The sequence below is a fragment of the Mus caroli genome, chromosome 12, assembly GCF_900094665.2.
Source record: "Mus caroli chromosome 12, CAROLI_EIJ_v1.1, whole genome shotgun sequence".
In the NCBI taxonomy this organism is placed as follows: domain Eukaryota; kingdom Metazoa; phylum Chordata; class Mammalia; order Rodentia; family Muridae; genus Mus; species Mus caroli.
This window is the reverse complement of record NC_034581.1, coordinates 74,865,811-74,887,441: the sequence shown is the minus strand read 5'-3', so window position 1 is coordinate 74,887,441 and position 21,631 is coordinate 74,865,811. Positions and strand designations below refer to the sequence as shown.

General features: G+C 44.0%; 1 protein-coding gene across 2 annotated transcripts in view; it reads left to right on the top strand.

The window, feature by feature from the left end:
- The first annotated feature begins 17,977 nt into the window (after positions 1-17,977).
- Dcaf5 (DDB1 and CUL4 associated factor 5) overlaps positions 17,978-21,631 on the top strand; it is a 90,514-nt gene continuing 86,860 nt past the window's right edge. The window contains exon 1 of one of the 2 annotated variants that reach the window (XM_021178805.2): positions 17,978-18,489. In XM_021178805.2, the coding sequence (XP_021034464.1) occupies positions 18,276-18,489 (214 nt within the window). In that variant the 5' untranslated portion in view covers positions 17,978-18,275. The remainder of the gene's footprint in view (positions 18,490-21,631) is intronic. The other variant, XM_029484465.1, reaches the window with a different exon arrangement.

Sequence of the window (21,631 nt, the reverse complement as noted above, 5' to 3'; positions counted from 1 at the left end):
TAAGAAATATATGCAAAAGCCACTATATGATATCACCTGATATAGTAAGAGAGTGTTTAAAACACATTATATACCTATGTACATTGTCTAACAATCAGTTTACTTTAAAAAGATTATTACTGTTTCTAGGAGAGAAATTATTTTATCAGTAAGTATATTTTAAAAATTTCAAGATAGCAAACTCTTTGAAGTTAATCATTATGGAAATGATCATTTCAAGTACAGTGAGAAAAATTATCAATAATATTTCCATGATGTTTGTAGAACATGATTTTAGTATATTCAACTGTTAATATTCAACAAACAGAATAATTATTTCAAGACCTATTTTGTTGGATACTGTCTCTGTGCCCTCTGGTTAGTCTGGCTAAGGGTTTATCTATCTTGTTGATTTTTTTCTTAAAGAACCAGCTCCTGGTTTTGTTGATTCTTTGTATAGTTTTTTTTTTTTCTATTTGGTTGATTTCAGTCCTAAGTTTGATTATTTCCTGACATCTACTCCTCTTGGGTGTATTGGCTTCTTTTTGTTCTAGAGCTTTCAGGTGTGCTGTCAAACTGCTAGTATAAGCTCTCTTCACTTTCTTTTTGGAGGCACTCAAGAGTTATGAGTTTTCCCCTTAGCACTGCTTTCATTGTGTCCCATAAGTTTTGGTATGATGTGTCTTCTTTTTCATTAAATTCCAAAATGCCTATAATTTCTTTATTTCTTTCTCGACCAAGTTATCATTGAGTAAGGGTGTTGTTCAGCTTCCATGTGTATGTGCACTTACCATTGTTTTTGTTGCTATTCAAGACCAGCCTCAGTCTGTGGTGATTTGATAGGATGCATGGTATTATTTTAATCTTCTTGTATCTGTTGAGGCCTGCTTGTCAACCAATTATATGGTCAATTTTGGAGAAGGTACCATGAAGTACTGAGAAGGTGGTACACTCTCTTGCTTTAGGATGAAATGTTCCACAAATATGCTAGATCCATTTGGTTCATACAGTCTGCTAGTTTCACTGTGTCTTTATTCAGTTTGTTTCCATGATCTGTCCATTGCTGAGAGTGAGATGTTGAAGTCTCCCACTATTATTGGGTGGGGTATGGTGTGTGCTTTGAGCTTTAGTAAAATTTCTTTTATGAAGGTGGGTGCCCTTGCATTTGGAGCATAGATGTTAAGAATTCAGAGTTCATCTTGGTAGATTTTTCCTTTGACCAGCATGAAGTGTCCTTATATTTTTTTGATAACTTTTGGTTGAAAGATGATTTTATTTGATATTAGAATGGCTACTCTATCTTGTTTCTTGGGACCATTTGCTTGCTAAATTGTTTTCCAATCTTTTACTCTGAGGTAGTGTCTGTCTTTGTCACTGAGGTGCGTTTCCTGTATGCAGCAAAATGCTGTGTCCTATTTATGTATCCAGTCTGTTAGTCTATGTCTTTTTTGGGGAATTGAGTCCATTAGTCCATTAATATTAAGAGATATTAAGGAAAAGTGATTGTTACTTCCTATTATTTTTGTTAGAGGTGAAATCATGTTTGTGTGGCTATCTTCTTTCTCTTTCTTTTTTTTCTTTCTTTCTCTTTTTTTGTTTGTTTGTTTGTTTTGTTTTTCGAGACAGGGTTTCTCTGTGTAGCCCTGCCTGTCCTGGAACTCACTCTGTAGACCAGGCTGGCCTTGAACTCAGAAATCCGCCTGCCTCTGCCTCCCAAGTGCTGGGATTAAAGGCGTGCACCACCACTGCCTGACTTCTTTTGGATTTCTTGAAAGATTATCTTCTTGCTTTTTCTAGGGTGTAGTTTCCCTCCTTGTATTGGTGTTTTCCATCTATTATCCCTTGTAGGGTTATGGAAAGATATTATGTAAATTTGGTTTTGTCATGGAATATCTTGGTTTCTTTGTCTATGGTAATTGAGAGTTTTGCTGGGTATAGTAGCCTGGGCTGGCATTTTTGTTCTCTTAGGGTCTGTGTGACATCTGCTCAGGATCTTCTAGCTTTTATAATCTCTGGTGAAAAGTCTGGTATAATTCTGATAGATCTGCCTTTATATGTTACTTGACCTTTTTCCTTTACTGCTTTTAATATTCTTTTAGTGCATTTGGTGTTTTGATTATCATGTGATGGGAGGAATTTCTTTCCTGGTCCAGTCTGTTTGGAGTTCTGTAGGCTTCTTGTATATTCTTGGGCATCTCTTTCTTTAGGGAAGTTTTCTTCTATAATTTTGTTGAAGATATTTACTGGCCCTTTAAGTTGGGAATCTTTGCTCTCTTCTATGCCTATTATCCTTATGTTTCATCTTCTCATTGTGTCCTGGATTTCCTAGATGTTTTAGGTTAGGGAATTTTTGTATTCTCTTTGACTGTTGTGTCAATATTTTCTATGGTATCTTTTGCATCTGAGATTCTCTTCTATCTCTTGTATTCTGTTGGTGATGCTTGCATCTATGACTCCTGACCTCTTTCCTAGGTTTTTTAACTCCAGAGTTGTCTCCTTTTGTGATTTCTTTATTGTTTCTATTTACATTTTTAGATCTTGGACGGTTTTGTTTGTGATTGTGTTTGCCTTTTTGATGTGTTTTCCTGTAATTCTTTAAGGGATTTTTGTGTTTCCTCTTTAAGGGCTTCTAGCTCTTTACCTGTGTTCTCCTGTAGTTCTCTAAGTTATTTATGTCCTTCTTAAAGTCCTTAGCACCATCATGAAAAGTGATTTTAGATCTGAATCTTGCTTTTCCGGTGTGATGGTGTATCCAGGACTTGCTATGGTGGGAGAATTGGGTTCTGATGATACCAAGTAACCTTGGTTTCTGTTGCATATGTTCTCAGGCTTGCCTCCTGCCATCTGATCATCTCTAGTGCTATCTGCCCTTACTATATCTTACTGTGGCCTGTCCTTCCTGTGATCTTGGTTGTGTCAGAACTTCTCAGAGTTCAGCTCTCTCTGGGATCCTGTGATTCTGAGATCCTGGATGTCTCAGAGCTCCTGAGAGTCAAGCTGCCTCTGGGACCCTGAGATCCTGGTGTGACCAAGCTCATTGGATCCTGGGATCCTGTGGTCCTGGGCGTGTTAGAGCAGGAGTGGAACTTCTTCTGGGTGTTGTGGGACTGGCTGCAGAGTTCGCTTCCAAGGTCTGCTTGGGGCATCAGCTCAGACCAGAAGGAACCTGTCCCACTGGTCGGGTGGAGTTCCTGGGTTACTGATCCCAGTTACTTCCAGTGTTGGGGCAGGTGTTGTGTCCTCCTTACCTCTGATCCTATGATCCTGGGTATGTTAGAGCGCTTGGGAGTGGAGCATCCTCTGGGTGTGGTGAGACTGGCTACAGAGTTCGCGCCCAAGGTCTGCTCAGGGCACTGGCTCAGACCGGAAGGCCCCATCTAATTCTTTAAAAAATTATTTTAAAGCATGTGTTGTAACTTTAATTTTTTTTCAAAGCCTGTTTTTAATGATGATTCTTAAAGGCTTTAACTTCCCTTTTAGCCCACCACTCACCAGAGGTAGTAGGAGAGAAAGGATACAAGAGGGGATGCAGAAGGGGGTAGTGGACCTGTTTAGAAAGGTTCTATAGAGCACCTCCCATCTGTGTTGTCTGGAAATCCAGCAGTTCAGTTTCCAGGTCAGCAGCAGCAGCAGCTGCTCGATCCACTCGCAAACACTTCACAGATACACCAGCATCCAGTTCTGTAGGGTCAATATAGCAAACCTGAATAACAGGGGTGGTACAACCTAGCAGAGACAGGCAGACCTCAGCTTTGGCCTGGGTCAGCAGGAGGGACCCAGGAGGGACACCAGAAGTGTTGCCGTAAATCTCCAACCCAAATAAGCCCTGACAATGAAAACACAACTCAATATGAATACAAGCTGTGTGCCCAGATTGGACAGATCTACAGCTACACTACCATCTTCCCCATCTATGAGACCCCTTAGAACTTGTGGTGTCTCCAGGCCACGTGCTTTGGCTCTACTTACTTTCTTCCTCCTCTTCCATCGTCCTCTCTCTCCCTCTTTTCTCTCCCAAAACCTTCAGCTCCAACTTCCCCTCTTTCTCCACCCAATCAACACTTTATTTATACATTAAGGAAGAAGGTTTACAGGAAATCACCTGAGTACTGACTCATTCCTTGTTTGCAACCTCTCACAAGAGAACAGAATTAACATCAAATACAATTAGCCCCAGGGCTATCCACAGCACTTCCCCCTTTCTGTCCAATTAAAAGGCTATTTTATCTCCGATATAATTGAATACAACTATTAATTACTATTTTGTAATTTATAAAGTACAAGAGACCTAACACCCAGTCCACCATCTTTGTTAATTAAATAGAACCTATCTTAAAAGACTTAAAATTATATACCTTACTCATGTCCTGGGTCTAGATTGTATGCCAACTGGAAACCATCCTCTCAAACCTATATCATCTTTCTCAATGCTAATCAACCTAGGTTGGTTATGAGACTACCAGTCTTCAACCCCATCAGAATCCAAGAATGACTAATATTACCTGAAAATATGAGAAGCACAAAATATAGCTTCCAGAACTTAGCCAATTTATAGAGACCACTGACCACCTGGACAGCCCCTTATACTTCAAAAGGTTGGAACATCTGGTCTTCAGCCTTCTGGCCTAGGGTCATCTGACAGACCTTTGTAATGCCGGATTTTAAAGGGCTGATTACCCTGTTTTGGCAGAGATTATCAGTCGACTATTCTGCATAGTGTGCCCTTTTTCTGGACAGTATTTTGCCTGTAGATGAACTGAGGCAATTCCTGCCTAGTGGTTCTCTTGCCACAACGGGAGCAACTCTAACTGATGCTCAATTTCTTCTTTGAATCCAAGAAAGGGATAGCTTTCAGGTACTGCAGGGGTACCCAAAGAAATGATATTTGGCCAATGGATGTCTTCCATTTTTCAGAGTTTGGTAAACTGAAATATGTGCACCACACTATAGACATATATTCTGAATTTCAATGGGCAGCTGCCTTAGTGCCAGAAAAGGCTGATTCTGTAATTACACATTTGTGAGAAGTTATGGCCATTATGGGAATACCCATACAGATTAAAACAGACAATGGTCCTGCATATATCTCTAACAAGATGAAGCATTTTGAATATTATAAAACATGATACAGGCATATAACACAATCCTACAGGACAAGTGATTGTGGAGAGATCTAGTCAAACTCTAATGGAGATACTTAATAGGCAAAAGGGATCAACAAGAACCCCCAAAGATAGATTACATAGTGCTTTATTAACCTTAAATTTTAAAAATGCTAATGAACAAAACACCACAGCTGCTGAAAGACTGGATTGTGGAAAGAACTATTGAACTAAACCAGCCTGTTTATATTAAGGATATTCTAACATCAGAATGGAAAATGAGAACTGTTTTACACTATGCCTATGTTTTCACAGGAAATCAGACATGACAAAGGGAGACCTCCTGAAGACTTTGGCAACAGAGAAGAAAAGGGAGACTAATCAACAAAATAGGTGATGTATATGAGGTGGTGTTTATGGGGCAAAATTTTCTCATAACTTGCTATTACATCCCACCCTTCATGAGGGCAAGTACACAAAGTTATATTGCAGTTTGATTGTGTGATCAAACAAACACGAAGAAAGGCAGTCACCTTTCTTTATTGATCTTCATCGACCAAATTTGCACTCTACACTCTCCATGTGAATGAAGATTTTTTTGTAAATATCTTTACAAAACTATACGTTGCTTTTAAGTTTTGTATACTGTAGGATGAAAGAAGATAAAGACAGCCCTGAAGAGATTCACACTCCGGGATGCTGAGATTCTGGAACCATCCACTCCAGCTTAGTGCTACCTCAATGACATCGAAGCTGCTGCCTTCAGAGACTTGCTTCCAGAAACTTTCCAGAACAGCCAGCTTGCCTATCCAGTCTTTCAGACTGCCATAGTCAAGGAATCAGCTAAGCAATGAACTTTCTCAGCACACAGTGACTGGAAGGCAAATGATGCCAGCTAGCTCTCCTTTGACGAAGCCAACTTTCCCATTTCCCTTTGGGTCCACACAAGGGAATTCTTCACCCCGATTTCAACTGGAAGCAGACAAAAGAGGAGCATCGTCCCAGTCCCGTATGTTGGGGTGGATGGTTCTGATTATGTTATGAATTATATATATGTTATCATTTAAGGGACGCTTTACAAATGTAAAAGGGAACTAGAGAGCTTAAACTCGGGGATGTCTAGCTTTCCTTTCCTCTTCTCTATCCTTCCTTCTTAGGTAAAAAGGGGGGGTTGGGAAAGAAAGGGGGGATATAGTAATATTATAGAAATAGACAAATAGGGGTAGGTTAGCAAATTTACTCTTAAGCAAAATATTACGTAGCTATATTTTACCTTGATACAGAATTTAGTTGATACAAATTTAATGTTTTCATTGATATGAAATTTTTATTGATATAAAATTAGGATTAGTATTGTCACTCTTACATAGGCATTGTACCTGTATAACACAATTAAGAATACAAGGCTTGGACCCAGTCCTTCTGTTACTGTTGTTAGAAGCTGAGTTGAAATGATTAAGCTTGTGAGTTTAGGGCCAAGTAGGAAATTCATGGCTCTGAGTTTATTGTTAGGGTGTTTTCATTTATTTTAATTAGAAGTGGTTGAGAGTAGTTAACAGAACAGTCTAGACTACTTTACACAGATAGTTGGTTTTCAAAAACGTAAGAAATCCACAGAATGTGACATTTAATGTTAGTTATTAACTTGTGGTTGAGACAAGTCTGCTCCTGACAGTGTTCCCTTTCTTGGATTCAAAGAAGAAATTGAGCATCAGTTGGAGTTGCTCCAGTTGTGGCAAGAGAGCCACTAGGCAGGAATTGCCTCAGTTCATCTACAGACAAAATACTCCTGAAGGAACATTCTGTGTCAGAAGTTCTCTTCTGCTGTGCCTCTCTCAGGGAAGTGAAGATCAGCTTGGGATCAACAAGTGTTGCACAGCTAACTATGAGCAAGCCAAGCTCAGCATGGTCTCGCCTGTCTTCTGTGTCTGCTTCAGTGACACAGAATGTTCCTTCAGGAGTCTGCCTTAATCTTTTACTTCTGTCCACTTCAGGAAAACAGTCCTTCACGTGTCTGCCCCAACAAAACACCTTCCAACACAGGACCTTGTACCTGCTAGACAAGCACTCTACCACTGAGCTATACCCCCAACCCTGTATTGAAAGTTGAGATTTCAAGTTGATTTACTCATACCTGTGTGTGACCCTGCACACAGTACTATCAGCAGGGAAATGATCAGGGTGACATAAGATGGAAAAGTGTTCAGCACAATTTAGCTAGCTAAGGCTGGCTCAAACTTCTGGAGTCCGACTCCAGGCAGTTTATTTTAGACATATTTAAGTGCAGTATAATTTTGGGAAAAATTATCTCAATCCCGTGTACACAATAAAGCTTAGGGTGTGACTACTTTAATTGTGCAAAGTATATGCGACTTTGACGATAGGTTCTACAGCCTAAGAGCCTACAATCTGGTGTGGTTTCTGATCAAGATAGCATGGAGGTCACCAGGCTATAAGTACATGTGATATCTCCCCTAATAGTGGATTCTGTTGACTGTGGAACAGGCTAAAAATTAATATCTGGAGGGGGGAAGAGTCTGGGATAAATATTCTTGGGGGGGGTGATGTCTGGCTCTACAGATAGCAAAGGTCTCTGGCTCATTAACAATATTCACTCCTTAAAAACAGCCCTAAAAAAAATATTCACTCCTAGCTCTCTGGGTAGAAAATAGGTATTCATTTCCTTCATTGAAGAGACAACCCTTTGTTACCATTTCTGGTTTCTCTGATGCTTTCTATACATACCCTTACACTCGAATGCAGTGTTGAATAGCTTACCAATGGGAAATGGAATAGACTTCTCACCCTTAGTCAACTGTGTTGAAGTGTCTATAAAAATAAGCACTTTGGAGCAACATTTGCTTTTTGATAATAGTCTCTACAATGGTAGGTTGGAGGTGACAACATATAAACACACTGAAGACCTGAAGAAATGAGATGTTCAGGTGATTAAGCATTCAGTTCAAGTCAAACAAAACAAAGACTTCCATGGCAGAACTAAGACAATCCTTGATTTTCATCCCTACCGATGGATTTTTTTTGAAAGCTCAAATACAAAATTTACTTATGCATCTCTCAGAATAGCAAAATAGCCTTCACGATCTTGTTAAATCTCTCTAATGAAAGATAGGGCATGGATTGACAGTATAACTCTGGAGCTTGGACTAAGGATAGTGGGTCAGTTCAGTTAGGATCCATTGACAACCAAATCTCTTCACAAACTTCCAGTGACAATGAAAGAGGCTTTCCTCTTGTTCACAGAGGTACTATAACTATTGCCAACATCGAAGGGAAACAAACATTCTAAGCATTATAAAACATTACATTCATACCGGGCTGTGATGCTGCACACCTTTAATCCTATCAATTAGAAAGCTGAGGCAGGTGGATCTCTGTGAGGCCAGCCTGGTCTATAGAGCGAGCTCTAGGACAGCCAGGAGTACAATGAGAAATTCTGTCTCAAAAAACAAAATGAAATTCAAGGTAAAGCATAGGTTACCATGCATCTTTGGGGAAGGAGAAGGAGGAGTAGGAAGAAGAGGTAGATGAGAGTGAGGGGCAGTGTTGTAAGATGCTGGCATCTGTAGAACTCATTCATTTGTCCATATATATCATTGCCCAGAATCAGCACTTGAATAATACAAAGACAGTCTTTACACAGTGCACAAAAAGATCACCCCAACATTGGGGTCTCTGGAAGAACATCAGGGGTTCTTAATGGCTAGGCCATCTCTCTGACCTCTAGATTTCTGTTGCCTGGTGGGGACTGGTACCCAAATTTCTCTGGAATTAAAGGGATTCTTTGGCCTTGTGTATGCCATCATAGTCTGTGTGGTGTTATACATCCATCCCTCCTGTGGTGTATTTCTTGGAGCTGTCCACCACCTCTGGCTCTTAATCTTTCCACCTTCCTGGGAAAGGGGAAAGAATATGAACAAAATATACAGGTTTTGTTTTGAATTTATTGAGACAAGGTTTCATATGAACAAAATATATTGGTGGTGTTTTGATTGAGACAGGGTTTCTCTGTGTAGCCCTGGCTGTACTAGCACTCACTCTGTAGACCAGGCTAGCCTCAAACTCGGAAATCTGCCTGCCTCTGACTCACAAATGCTGGGATTAAAGGTGTGTGGCACCACTACTTGACCTGTACAAAATATATTGTGTGAAAAAAAATTTCTTAAGGCAATTTAAAAAGAGAGAAGGGTAACAAAGCCAGTTTTCCATGATTAACAAGAGAAACTAATGGAGAATGGAAGCAAGGGGAAAAGTAAGGATTGCTGAAGTGGATTAGGTCCTTCAGGAATGAAGATGTGGTTCAGGGAGTAGCTAAAGAACCTAGAGTGAGCTGGGCAGTGGTGGCGCACGCCTTTAGTCCCAGCACTTGGAAGGCAGAGGCAGGTGGATCTCTGAGTTCGAAGCTTTCCTGGATTACAGAGTGAGTTCCACAGTCAGGGCTACACAGAGAAACCCTGCCTCGAAAAACCATAAATAAATAAATAAATAAATAAATAAATGCAACAGCCTCACAACCTCCTACAGAAACTAGCATAGGGACAGCTATGCAGCTTCCTTCTTTTAAACTTGTGTAGCAAGTGCCACAGCATGCATGGGAGATCAGAGGTGAAGTCACAGGGGTCAGTCCTCCCCTTTCATCATTTCAGTACTGAGAATAGAATCACAGTCACCTGAGCCCCAGCATCTTCATTTGGTGAGCCGTCTTGTTTTGACTCCTAACGTATGTGTGTGATAAGAGAATAAATTCTCTTACAATTCCTCTATTTTTTCCCTGTATGTGTGTATATGATATGTCTATGGATGTGTATATATGTTTGCAAGTGTGTGTAGCAGCAAATTTAGCTACACTACTTTGGCTCCCTGCAGGTGGCATGTGTGCACCCACCCAGGAGCAATCTGGATTCATGAATGAAACACACACACACACATTAGTTAATTTTCATATGCCTTGACTCACTCAAAAGTTAGGCAGTTCTTTTTTTTTTGTTTTTTTTTTGTTTGTTTGTTTTTTTTTGAGACAAGGTTTCTCTGGGTTGGGCAGTTCTAGTCCTCCCTACGGCTAGCACACATTTCCCTCCTGTAATCCTGGCTTAATGCCTTCCAATTCTAAATTTTATCTTTGTTGCCCTGGCTCCTTCTGGGTGGCACCCTAGTCTTTGCTGCTCAAGACACTTCTGGGCAGTCCTTCCAGGGGCTGCATTCCTTCTCACCTACATTTTGGATAATTTTCCTTCTGTAGCTCTAACTCTGATCTTCTTTCTCTAAATCTGACCCATCTCCCTCCGAATCATGGTGATTCTGTCTTCCTTTCTACAAGTTCCTAGCCTTGCAAATCTAAAGGTCCTGCCTCAGTCTACCTGCTTAGCCACTAGCTGTTGGTTCTTTATTGATCAATCAAAAACCAACTGGGGGGCTGGCAAGATGGCTCAGTGGGTAAGAGCGCTGACTGCTCTTCCAAAGGTCCTAAGTTCAAATCCCAGCAACCACATGGTGGCTCACAACCACCTGTAATGAGATCTGACGCCCTCTTCTGGTGCATCTGAAGTCAGCTACAGTGTACTTACGTATAATAATAAATGAAGCTTTGGGCAGGAGCAGTCAGGGACTGAGCTAGCAGAGTTGACCGAAGCGAGCAAAGGTCCTAAAAATTCAATCCCCAACAACCACATGAAGGCTCACAACCATCTGTACAGCTACAGTGTACTCACATATATAAAATAAATAAATCTTAAAAAAAAAAAAAAAACAATTGGGGACAAGGACCTTCAGTGTTTGGACACAGAGATTCCTGATTTTGGGGGGGGGGTGAATTAATTTAAGCATTAGAACCAATCCCAAACAAGTGTGTGTTTACATGTGTGGGTGTATTACATGGGGTGTGCATCCCTGTGGAGGTCTGAAACGTATGTCAGGATTATTCTCCGTGGTTCTTCCACATCATTCAAACCCAGAGTTATCTGATAGAGCTATCTGGTTGCAATCCTTATTCTGAGACTATCCTGTCTCAATGTTGTGCAAACATTGCTGATTCTGATCAGCCAATGACTGAGCAGAAAAGAGAATAGAGCAGGGCTTCTTCCCAAACAGGGGAGGGGAAAGAAGAGAGAGCCCTGGAGAGATCAGAAAAACTCCCAGAGCAGAGAAAGCCATAAACTGTAAGAATCATGGCGATTTGGACTGGGAGGTAGCCTGATTAGCTTAGAGGATTAAAGTAGAGTAAAATATTATGCTCAGTTATTGTGCCCTTAAAGTTGTAAATAACTATAGTAGTCCAGTCTCAATTATTTGGGAGCTAGCTGGGTTAAGAGAGAAACTACAACATTTACTAAAATAGCACTAACACACATACACACACACACCCTTCGTTTTTAAAAAAGTTTATGAGTGTTTTATTTGCATATGTGTCTGTGCACCAGGTGCATGCCTGATATCGTGATACCAAGGAAGCCAGAAAAGGTTGCTATCAGATCTTCTGAGACTGGAGTTACATATAGTTGTGAGCCACCATGTGGATACAGGGAATGGAACCTTGGTCATCTCAAAGAGCAGTCAGCGCTTTTAACTGCTGAGCCATCTCTCCAGCCACTACCCCCTATCCCCTTTTTGAGACAAAGTCTCACTGTGTAGTGCTTGGCTGGCCTGAAACTCATAGAGATGCACCGGGCTCTGCCTTCCTAGTGCTGGGATTAAAGTGTGCTAAATCTTCTTTTATTGGGGATTATTTGATCATACTTATTAACTTTGGGAAGAGGATAAGTAATATACAACGTATTAGCATAGTGGAGAAAGCAGGGGCAGTTTAGTAATCGAACAGGCCGACAAGGAAATCAAATGGGAAGCTTCTTTGATGAGGTGGTGTTTGGATGAGAGGAGTTTTGCGGTGGGGAGAGCTGAAATTCAGGCAGATCTCTATGATCCCTGATCCCTGAGAAATGGCCAAGAAGTCAAGCCTGAGGAGCAGAGCTTGGGAGTGTGCTCTAGCTCCATCTATGAAGCGTTAGAAATAGTATCATCGATGAGCAAACCCTTTTTTTCTTGTCTTGTTTTGGTTTTGTATGATGAGGTCTCATTATAATAGCTCAGGCTGGTTTCCAACTTGCCATCCTCCTGTCTCAGTCTCCTGAATGTTTGACTTAGAGTTGTGTGCCACTGAACTCTGCTACAAGGTTTTCTTTCCTTAGTTTTGATTTTTAAAAAGATTTTTTTGAGCCGGGCGTGGTGGCGCACGCCTTTAATCCCAGCACTTGGGAGGCAGAGGCAGGCGGATTTCTGAGTTCGAGGCCAGCCTGGTCTACAAAGTGAGTTCCAGGACAGCCAGGGCTACACAGAGAAACCCTGTCTCGAAAAACCAAAAAAAAAAAAAAAAAAAAAAAAAAAAAAAAGATTTTTTTGAGGGTCTTATGTAGGTCAAGTAGGTTTCAATTCACGTTGTAACTGAGGCAGGTTTTGAACTCCTAATCCTCATGGCTACATGTCCTGAATTCTGAAGTTTCAAGTGTTTACTGTCATACTCATTTAAAACTTGTTTGTCTCTTGTTAACTCAGTAACAAGTTTTTACCTCCACTTCACAATAGCATTCCACTTTAAAATGGGTCAGCTCAATGGTTACCTAATTTCCACAGTACCTAATTACACAGCTGATGAGTGATGGAGCCATATTAGAAAGTTCCAGTTTGATTTTTCTGATTTCAACTCCTTGACTGTGTGACTGTGTGTGTGTTGTGTGTCTCACATTCCTTTGTAACACAGAAAAAGCCTGAGCCACCACATCCTCTAGTCTACTAACAGAGTGGGAAGAGCAAATCCACAGGGGTGTATGAGCCATTCAAATGTGGAGGACATTTCTCTCTCCCTATCTATATGTAGCTCTGGCTGTCCTTGAACTGGCCCTGCAGACCAGACTGGCCTGGAACTCACAGAGCTTTACCTGCCTCTGTCTCCTGAGTGCTAGGATTAAAGTTGTGCATCACCACCTCCTGCTACAGTAGTTTTTAAATATAAAAAGGACAAAATAAATTTAGCTTTACTATTTACTATATAAATGTTTTCATCTCTGTTTTTTTTAAAGATTTATTTATTTATTATATATAAGTACACTGTAGCTGTCTTCAGACACTCCAGAAGAGGGAGTCAGATCTTGTTGCAGATGGTTGTGAGCCACCATGTTGTTGCTGGGATTTGAACTCTGGACCTTCAGAAGAGCAGTTGGGTGTTCTTACCCGCTGAGCCATCTCTTCAGCCCCTTATCTCTGTTTTGACTGGATAGTTCTGAGCCATTTTGGACTCTCAAAAGACCTAAGAGTTTTACGGAACAGACAGGAGGTAGCGCTTTCCAAGGAATATTTGTGTTGGGGGGGGGCAAGAAATGATGTTAACTTTTGTAGACACTTATCTCTTACATAGTAGGAGTTTTCTTTCTTCCTCAGAAGATTTTATTTTTAGCTGTGTGTGTATTTAGGCATGTGCACATTATTGCAGTGCCCTCAGAGTCCAGAAGAGGGTGTTGGGTCCCCTGGGGGTTGAGAGCCATTCAAAATATTGCATTGCTCTACAAGAACAATGTACTCTTAACCTCTGAGCCATCTCTCTGGCCCCCCACAGCAAGATCTTTACAACAGTAGAGGTTCTCAGTATGTGGGTCTCAACCCCTCTGTGGGTCAGATATTGAATATCTTGTGTATCACATATTTACAGTACGATCCGTAACAGTATCACAGGTATTAAGTAGCAATGAAATTATTCTATAGTCTGGAATCAGCACAACACGAGGAGCTGCACTAGAGGATTGCAGCATTAGGAAGGTTGAGAACCGTTGCAATACTGTCGTCTGTGGTGAGATACGGGCTGATCACGAAGGGATTAGTTTTATCCACGGCTATGTGAGGTGTTTCTCGTCCAGTATTAAGATAGTTGTCAGAATCTATAAATAACTTGCGCTTTCACAAAAAGTCAAGCATTAACAGTCTGCTGGCTTTGTCAATGATAATAAGGCAGCTGTCAGTTGTACACTACTTTGCAGATACTAAGAAACAATATTTTTAAATTCTGTTCCAATGTAGGGTTGGCATTTTGACAAGTGAGAAAACAACTGCTTTTCAAAAGCTGTTCCAAAGGATATTTTGAAAAATGATATTTAGAAGTATTTCCATTATAGTATGTTTTCTGTTTTATTTATTTATTCTGCGAGGGTCTCTGTGTTGTCCTGGCTGGTCTGAAACTGACTACATAGAATATACTGGCCCCAAATGTCTCTCAATCCTCCTGTCTCCACTTCTGTCGTGCTGGGATTATAGTTGAAATCATTTTTTTTCTTTTTGACAGCTATGTACTCAGATGTGTGGACGTCACATCAGTAACCTGAGACACCTCAAGGCCAGACTAGGTTCATAGTGTCTCAAGAGCAGCCCAAACTCAAAGCAACATCTATATTGTTCATAGCCTTATGTAACCCTATAGAATGGTAAGTTTTCAATGATTATATTTAGTGTTGGGGTATAGCTTTGCACGCTGGAGGCCTTGGGTTAGATCCTCAGCACCAGAGCAGGGTGTGGTGGCTTACTCAGTTCCTCTGCAAAGATCAGTGTGTCAAAGGCTTTGAAGTTACAGAAACTCGGACAAGTGGGCCCTAAGGGATGTCTGTCAGGGTTTCTCTGTGTAGTCCTGGCTGTCCTAGAATTCACTTTGTAGATCAGGCTGGCCTCAAACTCAGAGATAGGTCTGTCTCTGCCTCCCTCCAGAGTGGTGGGATTAAAGGCATGACCACCACACCTGGCTAAAAATAAATTTAAAACCAACCAACCAAACAAACAAACAAACAACTGGGCTCCTGAGATAGCTCAATAAAGGCACTTGTTAGTAGAGGGCATCGGATCATTGGAACTGTAGCTACAGTGGGTTGTTAGTGGCCACGACGTGGGTGATGAAAATTAATTGTGGGTCCTCTGCAAGAGCAACTAGTGCTCTGAACTTCAGAGACATCTCTCCAGCCCCCCTACATTTTTTTTTAAGATTTATTTAGTTATTTTATATATGTCAGTATACTGTCTGTCTCTTGAGATACACCAGAAGAGGGCATCGGATCCCACTACAGATGGTTGTGAGCCACCATGTGGTTGCTGGGAATTGAACTTAGAACCTCTGGAAAAGCAGTTAGTGCTCTTAACCACTGAGCCATCTCTCCAGCCCCTCCCCCTCACATTCTTAATATAAGTAAATAAATAAAGTGGTACTTTACCTCCTGAAGTTAACTGTTTCTTTTTCTTTCTTTCTTTTTTTTTTTGTTTTTTGTTTTTTGTTTTTTTGAGACAGGGTTTCTCTGTATAGTCATGGCTGTCCTGGAACTCACTCTGTAGACTAGGCTGGCCTTGAACTCAGAAATTCATCTGCCTCTGCCTCCTAAGTGCTGGGATTAAAGGCGTGCATCACCATGCCTGGCAAGTTAACTGTTTCAATGGAGCTAATTTGGCAAATAATTATAGGAAACTCAATGAGTCTGAATTTCAGATGAACGATGAATAATTATTTTAAAAATGTCTGCCTGATAGTTCCTGGATATATTAATACTAAAACACAACTCACCATTCATCTGAAATTCATGCTGAACTGAATGAATGCTTTTTAATTTTTCTCTGGAAAACTTATTTATAGAAATGTGGCTAACTCAGAGGCACAGAGGACCTAGCTCAGTGGTAGAGCACTGTGGCTAACTCAGAGGCACAGAGGACCTAGCTCAGTGGTAGAGCACTGTGGCTAACTCAGAGGCACAGTGGACCTAGCTCAGAGGTAGAGCACTGTGGCTAACTCAGAGATGCTGAGGACCTAGCTCAGTGGTAGAGCACTTGCAAAACATGCCCAGGCTCTAAACTCACCCCCTAGATTTGTCAAAATGAGATAATAAAATCTATCCAGAATAACTGTAGGATAAAGACTAGGTGGTCCTTCATCTTTGCTCTAGTTGGTCACTGAACAGTTAGGGAACTTCCCACAAAGCCCTAGAATTGAGCTACCTTGTGACTGGACCCTGAACTATTTTTAGGCTGAAGTTTTCCAGGGACTGGGGGGCAGGGGAGGGGGAAAGAGTCATATTTAAAATTGTGGATTAAAGTATACATTTAAGAGGAGAGAAGAGAGTAGTGTGTCATATGTTGACACAGTAGGGCCACTTCAGACACATCATTACTAGGCCTCTCTCCCCTACCCTAAGTAAATAAAGCAGGGATAAATAATGGCTTATTAATACAACGGAGCCAAAGGGCGCTTTTTAAATGTGTAGTTGAGCATGCCAAGAAAAGGAACTGAGATGGGAAAAACCTTGCAATAAATGAACAAAACTTACTGTGTTGTTTATTTTTTGGGACAGGGTTCCTCTGTGTAGTTCTGGCTGTCCTGGAACTTGCTCTGTAGACTCAAGAGACTTGCCTGCCTCTTGCTGGATTAAAGGTATGAGCCACTACTACTCAGCTACTGTTATTTGAGATCAGGGTCTCTTATAGCCTACAGGCTGACCTTGAACTCCTGATTCTCCCACCTCCACTTCCCAAGTCCTTGGATTTTATGCACAAACCACAGTGTGCACAGGATTATTTTTTTAAAGCATTACTTATTTTCTTATTTAAGGGATAATATTCCATTTGAATTCTCATTTTTGGGTTTGGTGACCTTCTAGTAAGTTTAGAATGTTGTTATATGAACTTTTGAATTAACTACTTGCAAAAAAATAATTTTGCTTGACAGGTGAACCTCTTCCTCATTCCATCTTTATCTTAAGAATTTCTTTAGTTCATCTTTCACCTATGGTTGTATTTAACCACTCCTGTGCCATCTCTGGTCCTGAGGATGTAATTCTTGTTAAATCGAAAGGGCAAACCTGACACCTGCCTATTTCAGGTTAGTTAATTACCACTAATGATAGAGGATAGTTTCCTAGAAAAGCACTCCATTGAAAAGGGGACTTTCAACTTTACCTGGTAAAATTCCAGTGCACTTACCCAGTTTCCTCACTGAGGTCAACTCAACTGAGGACTCCTGCACTATTATTGAAAGGCAGCTACTTCTGACTATACTGTGGCTGCTGGTTAACAGCTGTGCATCTCCAGGCCTCCATTCTCAAGACCTTTGGCCTCACCCCTACCAATGAAATAAGATACTGCTATGTTTCATAATGTTTCTTGTGGCTTGCAAATGCATCTGGAACCAATGGACAGAGGACCTTCTCAATTTGATTTTGGCAATTTTCTTCTCACTATCTTTTGGGAGTGGGGGTGGGATGGGGATTGTTAGTGCTAGAGGTTGAACCCAGAACTTGAAGAACGCAAAAAAGCATACGCTCTACTATATGGCTACTATATCAGCTCTTTTCACCTCTCCGCAACCCCCATACCCGTATACCGAGTGTCCTATCAGCTTGAACAATTCTGCCTTTTTTTTTTTTTTTTTAACCGATAGGCTGGGGGGGGGGCCTTAGGGGTGGTGAGTGTCAATTAGAAAACTGAATTGGAGAATAGAAGGGTGTATCAACATTTTTGGAGAGGGCAGGTGCACCGACAAAACCCCACAGACAACCTCCTTCCTGACGTCCAGTCCAATCGTGGGTTCCCTCACTTGAACAGGGAACTGGGCGCCCCAGGAGGCGGCGAGCAGCGCTGGGCGAGCCGCTGTCCCTCCAGGGAAGGAGGGTGAGCCCGCAGGCCGGCTGCCACTCTGATTGTTACGCGTGTCCAACTTCAGAGTGCAGCGCGCCGGGGGTGCCCCGGCGCCGCCATCCTGAGCCAACCGTGGTTCGGCGCGGTCAGCGGCCGCTGCAAGCCGCCGCCCGCCATCTCCGGGGAGCCGTCCGCGGGGGAGGGGCAGCTGGCGCCCGCGTTCTCCGGCCCGGCGGCCGGCGGAAGAGCCCCGCACCGCGGAAGCGCGACCTCAGCTGGGGATCAGCTGCTGGAGGCGGCAGGGAGGCGGAGCCTAGGGGGGAAGGGGAGGGAGGGACGCGACCGTGAGGAAGCCGCGAACGCCGCCGACCGACCGTCTGCACACCTCGCTCCGTCTGCCATGGCTGGTTAAAGAAGCCTCCGGCTCGCCGCGCGCGGGGAGGGACAGGACGGGAGGGGAGCGGCGGCCCGGCGTGCGGCCGAGGGAGGGGCGGCGGCGCGAGCTGCGGCGGCCGTGGCGGCGGCGGTTCCAGCATGAAGAGGAGAGCTGGCCTGGGGGGCAGCATGAGGTCAGTGGTGGGCTTCTTGTCCCAGCGGGGCTTGCATGGGGACCCCCTGCTCACTCAGGACTTTCAGAGGAGACGCCTGCGGGGCTGCAGAAACCTCTACAAGAAGGACCTTCTCGGCCACTTCGGCTGTGTCAATGCCATTGAATTCTCCAACAATGGAGGCCAGTGGCTGGTCTCAGGTAAATCAACCCCCTTCCTTCCCCTCCCCGCGCCTCCCGCTGCCCCTTCCCCTTCCCCGCCACCCTCCTGCTGCCCTGCGTCCCCACCCCCGCCCTTCTCTACCCCTCTCCAGCGGTGGGAAGATTTGGTGTGAAATTAATACCATTGCAGGGGGAGGGAGGGAGGGAGGGGGGAGGGAAGGAAGAAGGGGAAGGAGAGGAGGATGTCTTCTATATATATATAAAAAAAGACCTAAAATGGTTGACAGGTCTTTAATGTGCTCTATCCCAAGTGCAAAGTGGTCCCTCCAGATGCCTGCCCCACCAGTGTGGGTCGGGGAGGGGGACGAGGTTACGGTTTGACTAAGTTGGATGGCAAACTCTTCCTCTGCGTAGTTTAAAAGGTGCGGGGGGCACTGGGGGGGGGGNGGGCTGGCGGGGGCGGGGGAGACCGAGGCTCGCCAAAGGCCAGGCGAAGCTCGAGCCCCAGTCCTCGGTGTCATGGAGAAAAGGGGCCTCGGAGCCGGAGGCCGGCGGTGACAGAGCCTGACACCGTGGGGCCAGCGGGGTCGGGCGGGTGGTGACGGGTAGCAGAGAGGCGTCCCCTCCCCCTGGCTCTCAGGGCCCAATCCCATCTCCCAGCACGCAGTGGTAGCCTCTTCAGAGTCTTGTTTTTATTATGGTTCCGAGAGTGGCGAGGGCTCTAGCGACCTAGGGACACCAACCAGCCTGAACTTGGATGCGCTGTTCGGGAGGCAGGGCTTCAGGACGACCCCCCGGGAGACCTACTGGCGGGAGGCGGGCTCCAGGACCCCCTTCACCCGCGCGGCTCCTGTTGCAGGGCTGTTCGCCTCCTCCCCCCACCCGGCTCAGCTGGGCCTACTTGCCTCCAGGGTCTCCCCGCGGGGGTGGGGGAAAGTGGTGCAATCGAGGCCCGGGCTCCGGCCGGGCGGTGTAGGCCTTGCTCTCTCGGGGCTCCTAGCGACAGGCAGCTGAATCGATAGCCTATTGCTCCGGGGGGGGGGGGGGGGGGGGGGAGGCCGGATCGGAGCGGCGGCGGCGGTGGCAGCGGCGGCGCCTGCGTACGCCGGGGCAGGGTCGCTGGCTGCCCCCGCTCCTCCCCTGGGGTCGCGGCCCCGGGTGTGGGCGGGTGGGGCTGGGCTCTTGCCCGCGAAGGGGCGGCTCCCTGAAACCCGGCTGCGCTGCGAAGGGCCTAGACCAGATCGGGCGTTCCCGCTCGCCTCCTTCCTCTGCCCTTTTTCCTATACTGGGAGGGTTGAAAGGGGGGCCCAGCCCTGGACGTGGCGCTTAACTTCACCCAGGTGGATACCTGAATGGCTTTCTAATTTGCGTCAGTGGGCAGCTTTCCAGAAACTTCGGCGGTTATGGCAAAGCATCTGTCTTCGCAAGTATCAGGCGGAAGTGCCACCATGAGTATGGTCCAGTTTGTGGGTAGCAGAGATAAGAGGTCTGTGATTATTTCATGATAGACCGGAGATTTCTCTAGAACTGACCCCATCTTTTCACACCAGATTATTTTCCCCTTGCATAAAGTTTGGACCCTAGATGACATCCCCTGACCCCAAGAAACCTGATATACTACTTCAAGGCAGGCCCTACATTAAAAAGCTTTTCTTCCACACACCATGGTGTAGAATTTTACCTAACAAAATTCAAGTGCAAAAATGAAGAGAAAGAACCCTTCTTTTGAAGGCTGTTTCTGTGTTTGTAATACAACTCTCTCCTGAGATTAATGTATTAACAGCTGAGTGGCTCCCCCAAACAGTCACTTTACCTAAGGAATGAGGGACTGTGAGGATACTCTCATAACGAACTAATTAATCATTACTAATCACACATTGGCCCATCTTAACACATTTTAGACTTAAACTTGAAATATAATGCAAATACCATAAAGTTCTCCCATTTAAAGTTAAGGCATTTTACTCTTTTTCATTGTGTGTGTTGGGTTTTTTTTTTGTTTGTTTGTTTGTTTTTGTTTTTTTTTTTTTGAGACAAGGTTTCTCTGTGTAGTCCTGGCTGGCCTTGATCTGCCTGCCTCTCTCTGCTGGGATGAAAGGTGTGTTCCCGCACCGCCCTGTACATTTTTCACTTAATCTTAGACAGAAGGCAGAGAAGCGGAGGAGTAATAAGAGTTAAATACGTTTTTAAAAGCCAGGGTTAGGGGGTTAGGGTTAGGGGCCTAGAGGTTAGGGTCAGGGGATTAGGGGTTAGGGGGTCAGGGTTAGGGTTAGGCTCACTGAGGTTGTATGTACTCCCAGTATTCTTCTGTGCCCTTTCTCTTAGGATCTTTTGGTTTTGTTTTGGGGCAGGGTCTTGCTCTGTAACTGGTGCCTCTACATCCTCTATATCTTGGTTGAGCCCCATTATCTCTAGTGTTGGCCAGTTTCTTTCTTTTTAATTTCTGTTTGAGAATGAGTCTGTTGTAGCTCAGGCAGGCCTGAGCTCAGTATTCCACCCAGGATGACCTTGAACTGCTCACCCTGCTATCTCTACCTCCCAAGTGGTGAGCTTATATTGCTTTATTTCTTTTTCCTATTAGGAGACAGGATCTCACCCTTTTCTCCCAGGCTGTTGTGGAACTCACACTGAGGTTCTGCCTGGCCCCAGGGGCCTCAGCCTCCAGAGTGCTGGGATTGTAGCTGTGAGTCATGCAGGCAGGATCTTCAGTGTGTGCTATAGAGAAGGACTGGGCTCATGGCTCAGGCGGTCACTTCCTTCTCTAGTCCCGAGTTATCCATCTCCATCAGTCAGTACTTCCTGGGTTCCAGCCCACCTGCCCTCCCCCACCACACCTCCCAGCCCCGTTCTTCCTGTCTTGTTTTTGTTTTCATTTTCATTTCGGTCTACTCCTGTCCCAGCTCTTAGTCCTTCCTTCCAGCAGGCAGCTCTATTGGCCCATCCAGTTGGACTCAGATATTATTCCCAGAACACAAGTTTTTGTTAAAAGCAATTCACCCGGGGCCTAGCAAACACATAAGTGGAAGCTCACAGTCAGCTATTGGATGGATCACAGGGCCCCCAATGGAGGAGCTAGAGAAAATACCCAAGGAGCTAAAGGGATCTGCAACCCTATAGGTGGAACAACATTATGAACTAACCAGTATCCCGGAGCTCTTGACTCTAGCTGCATATGTATCAA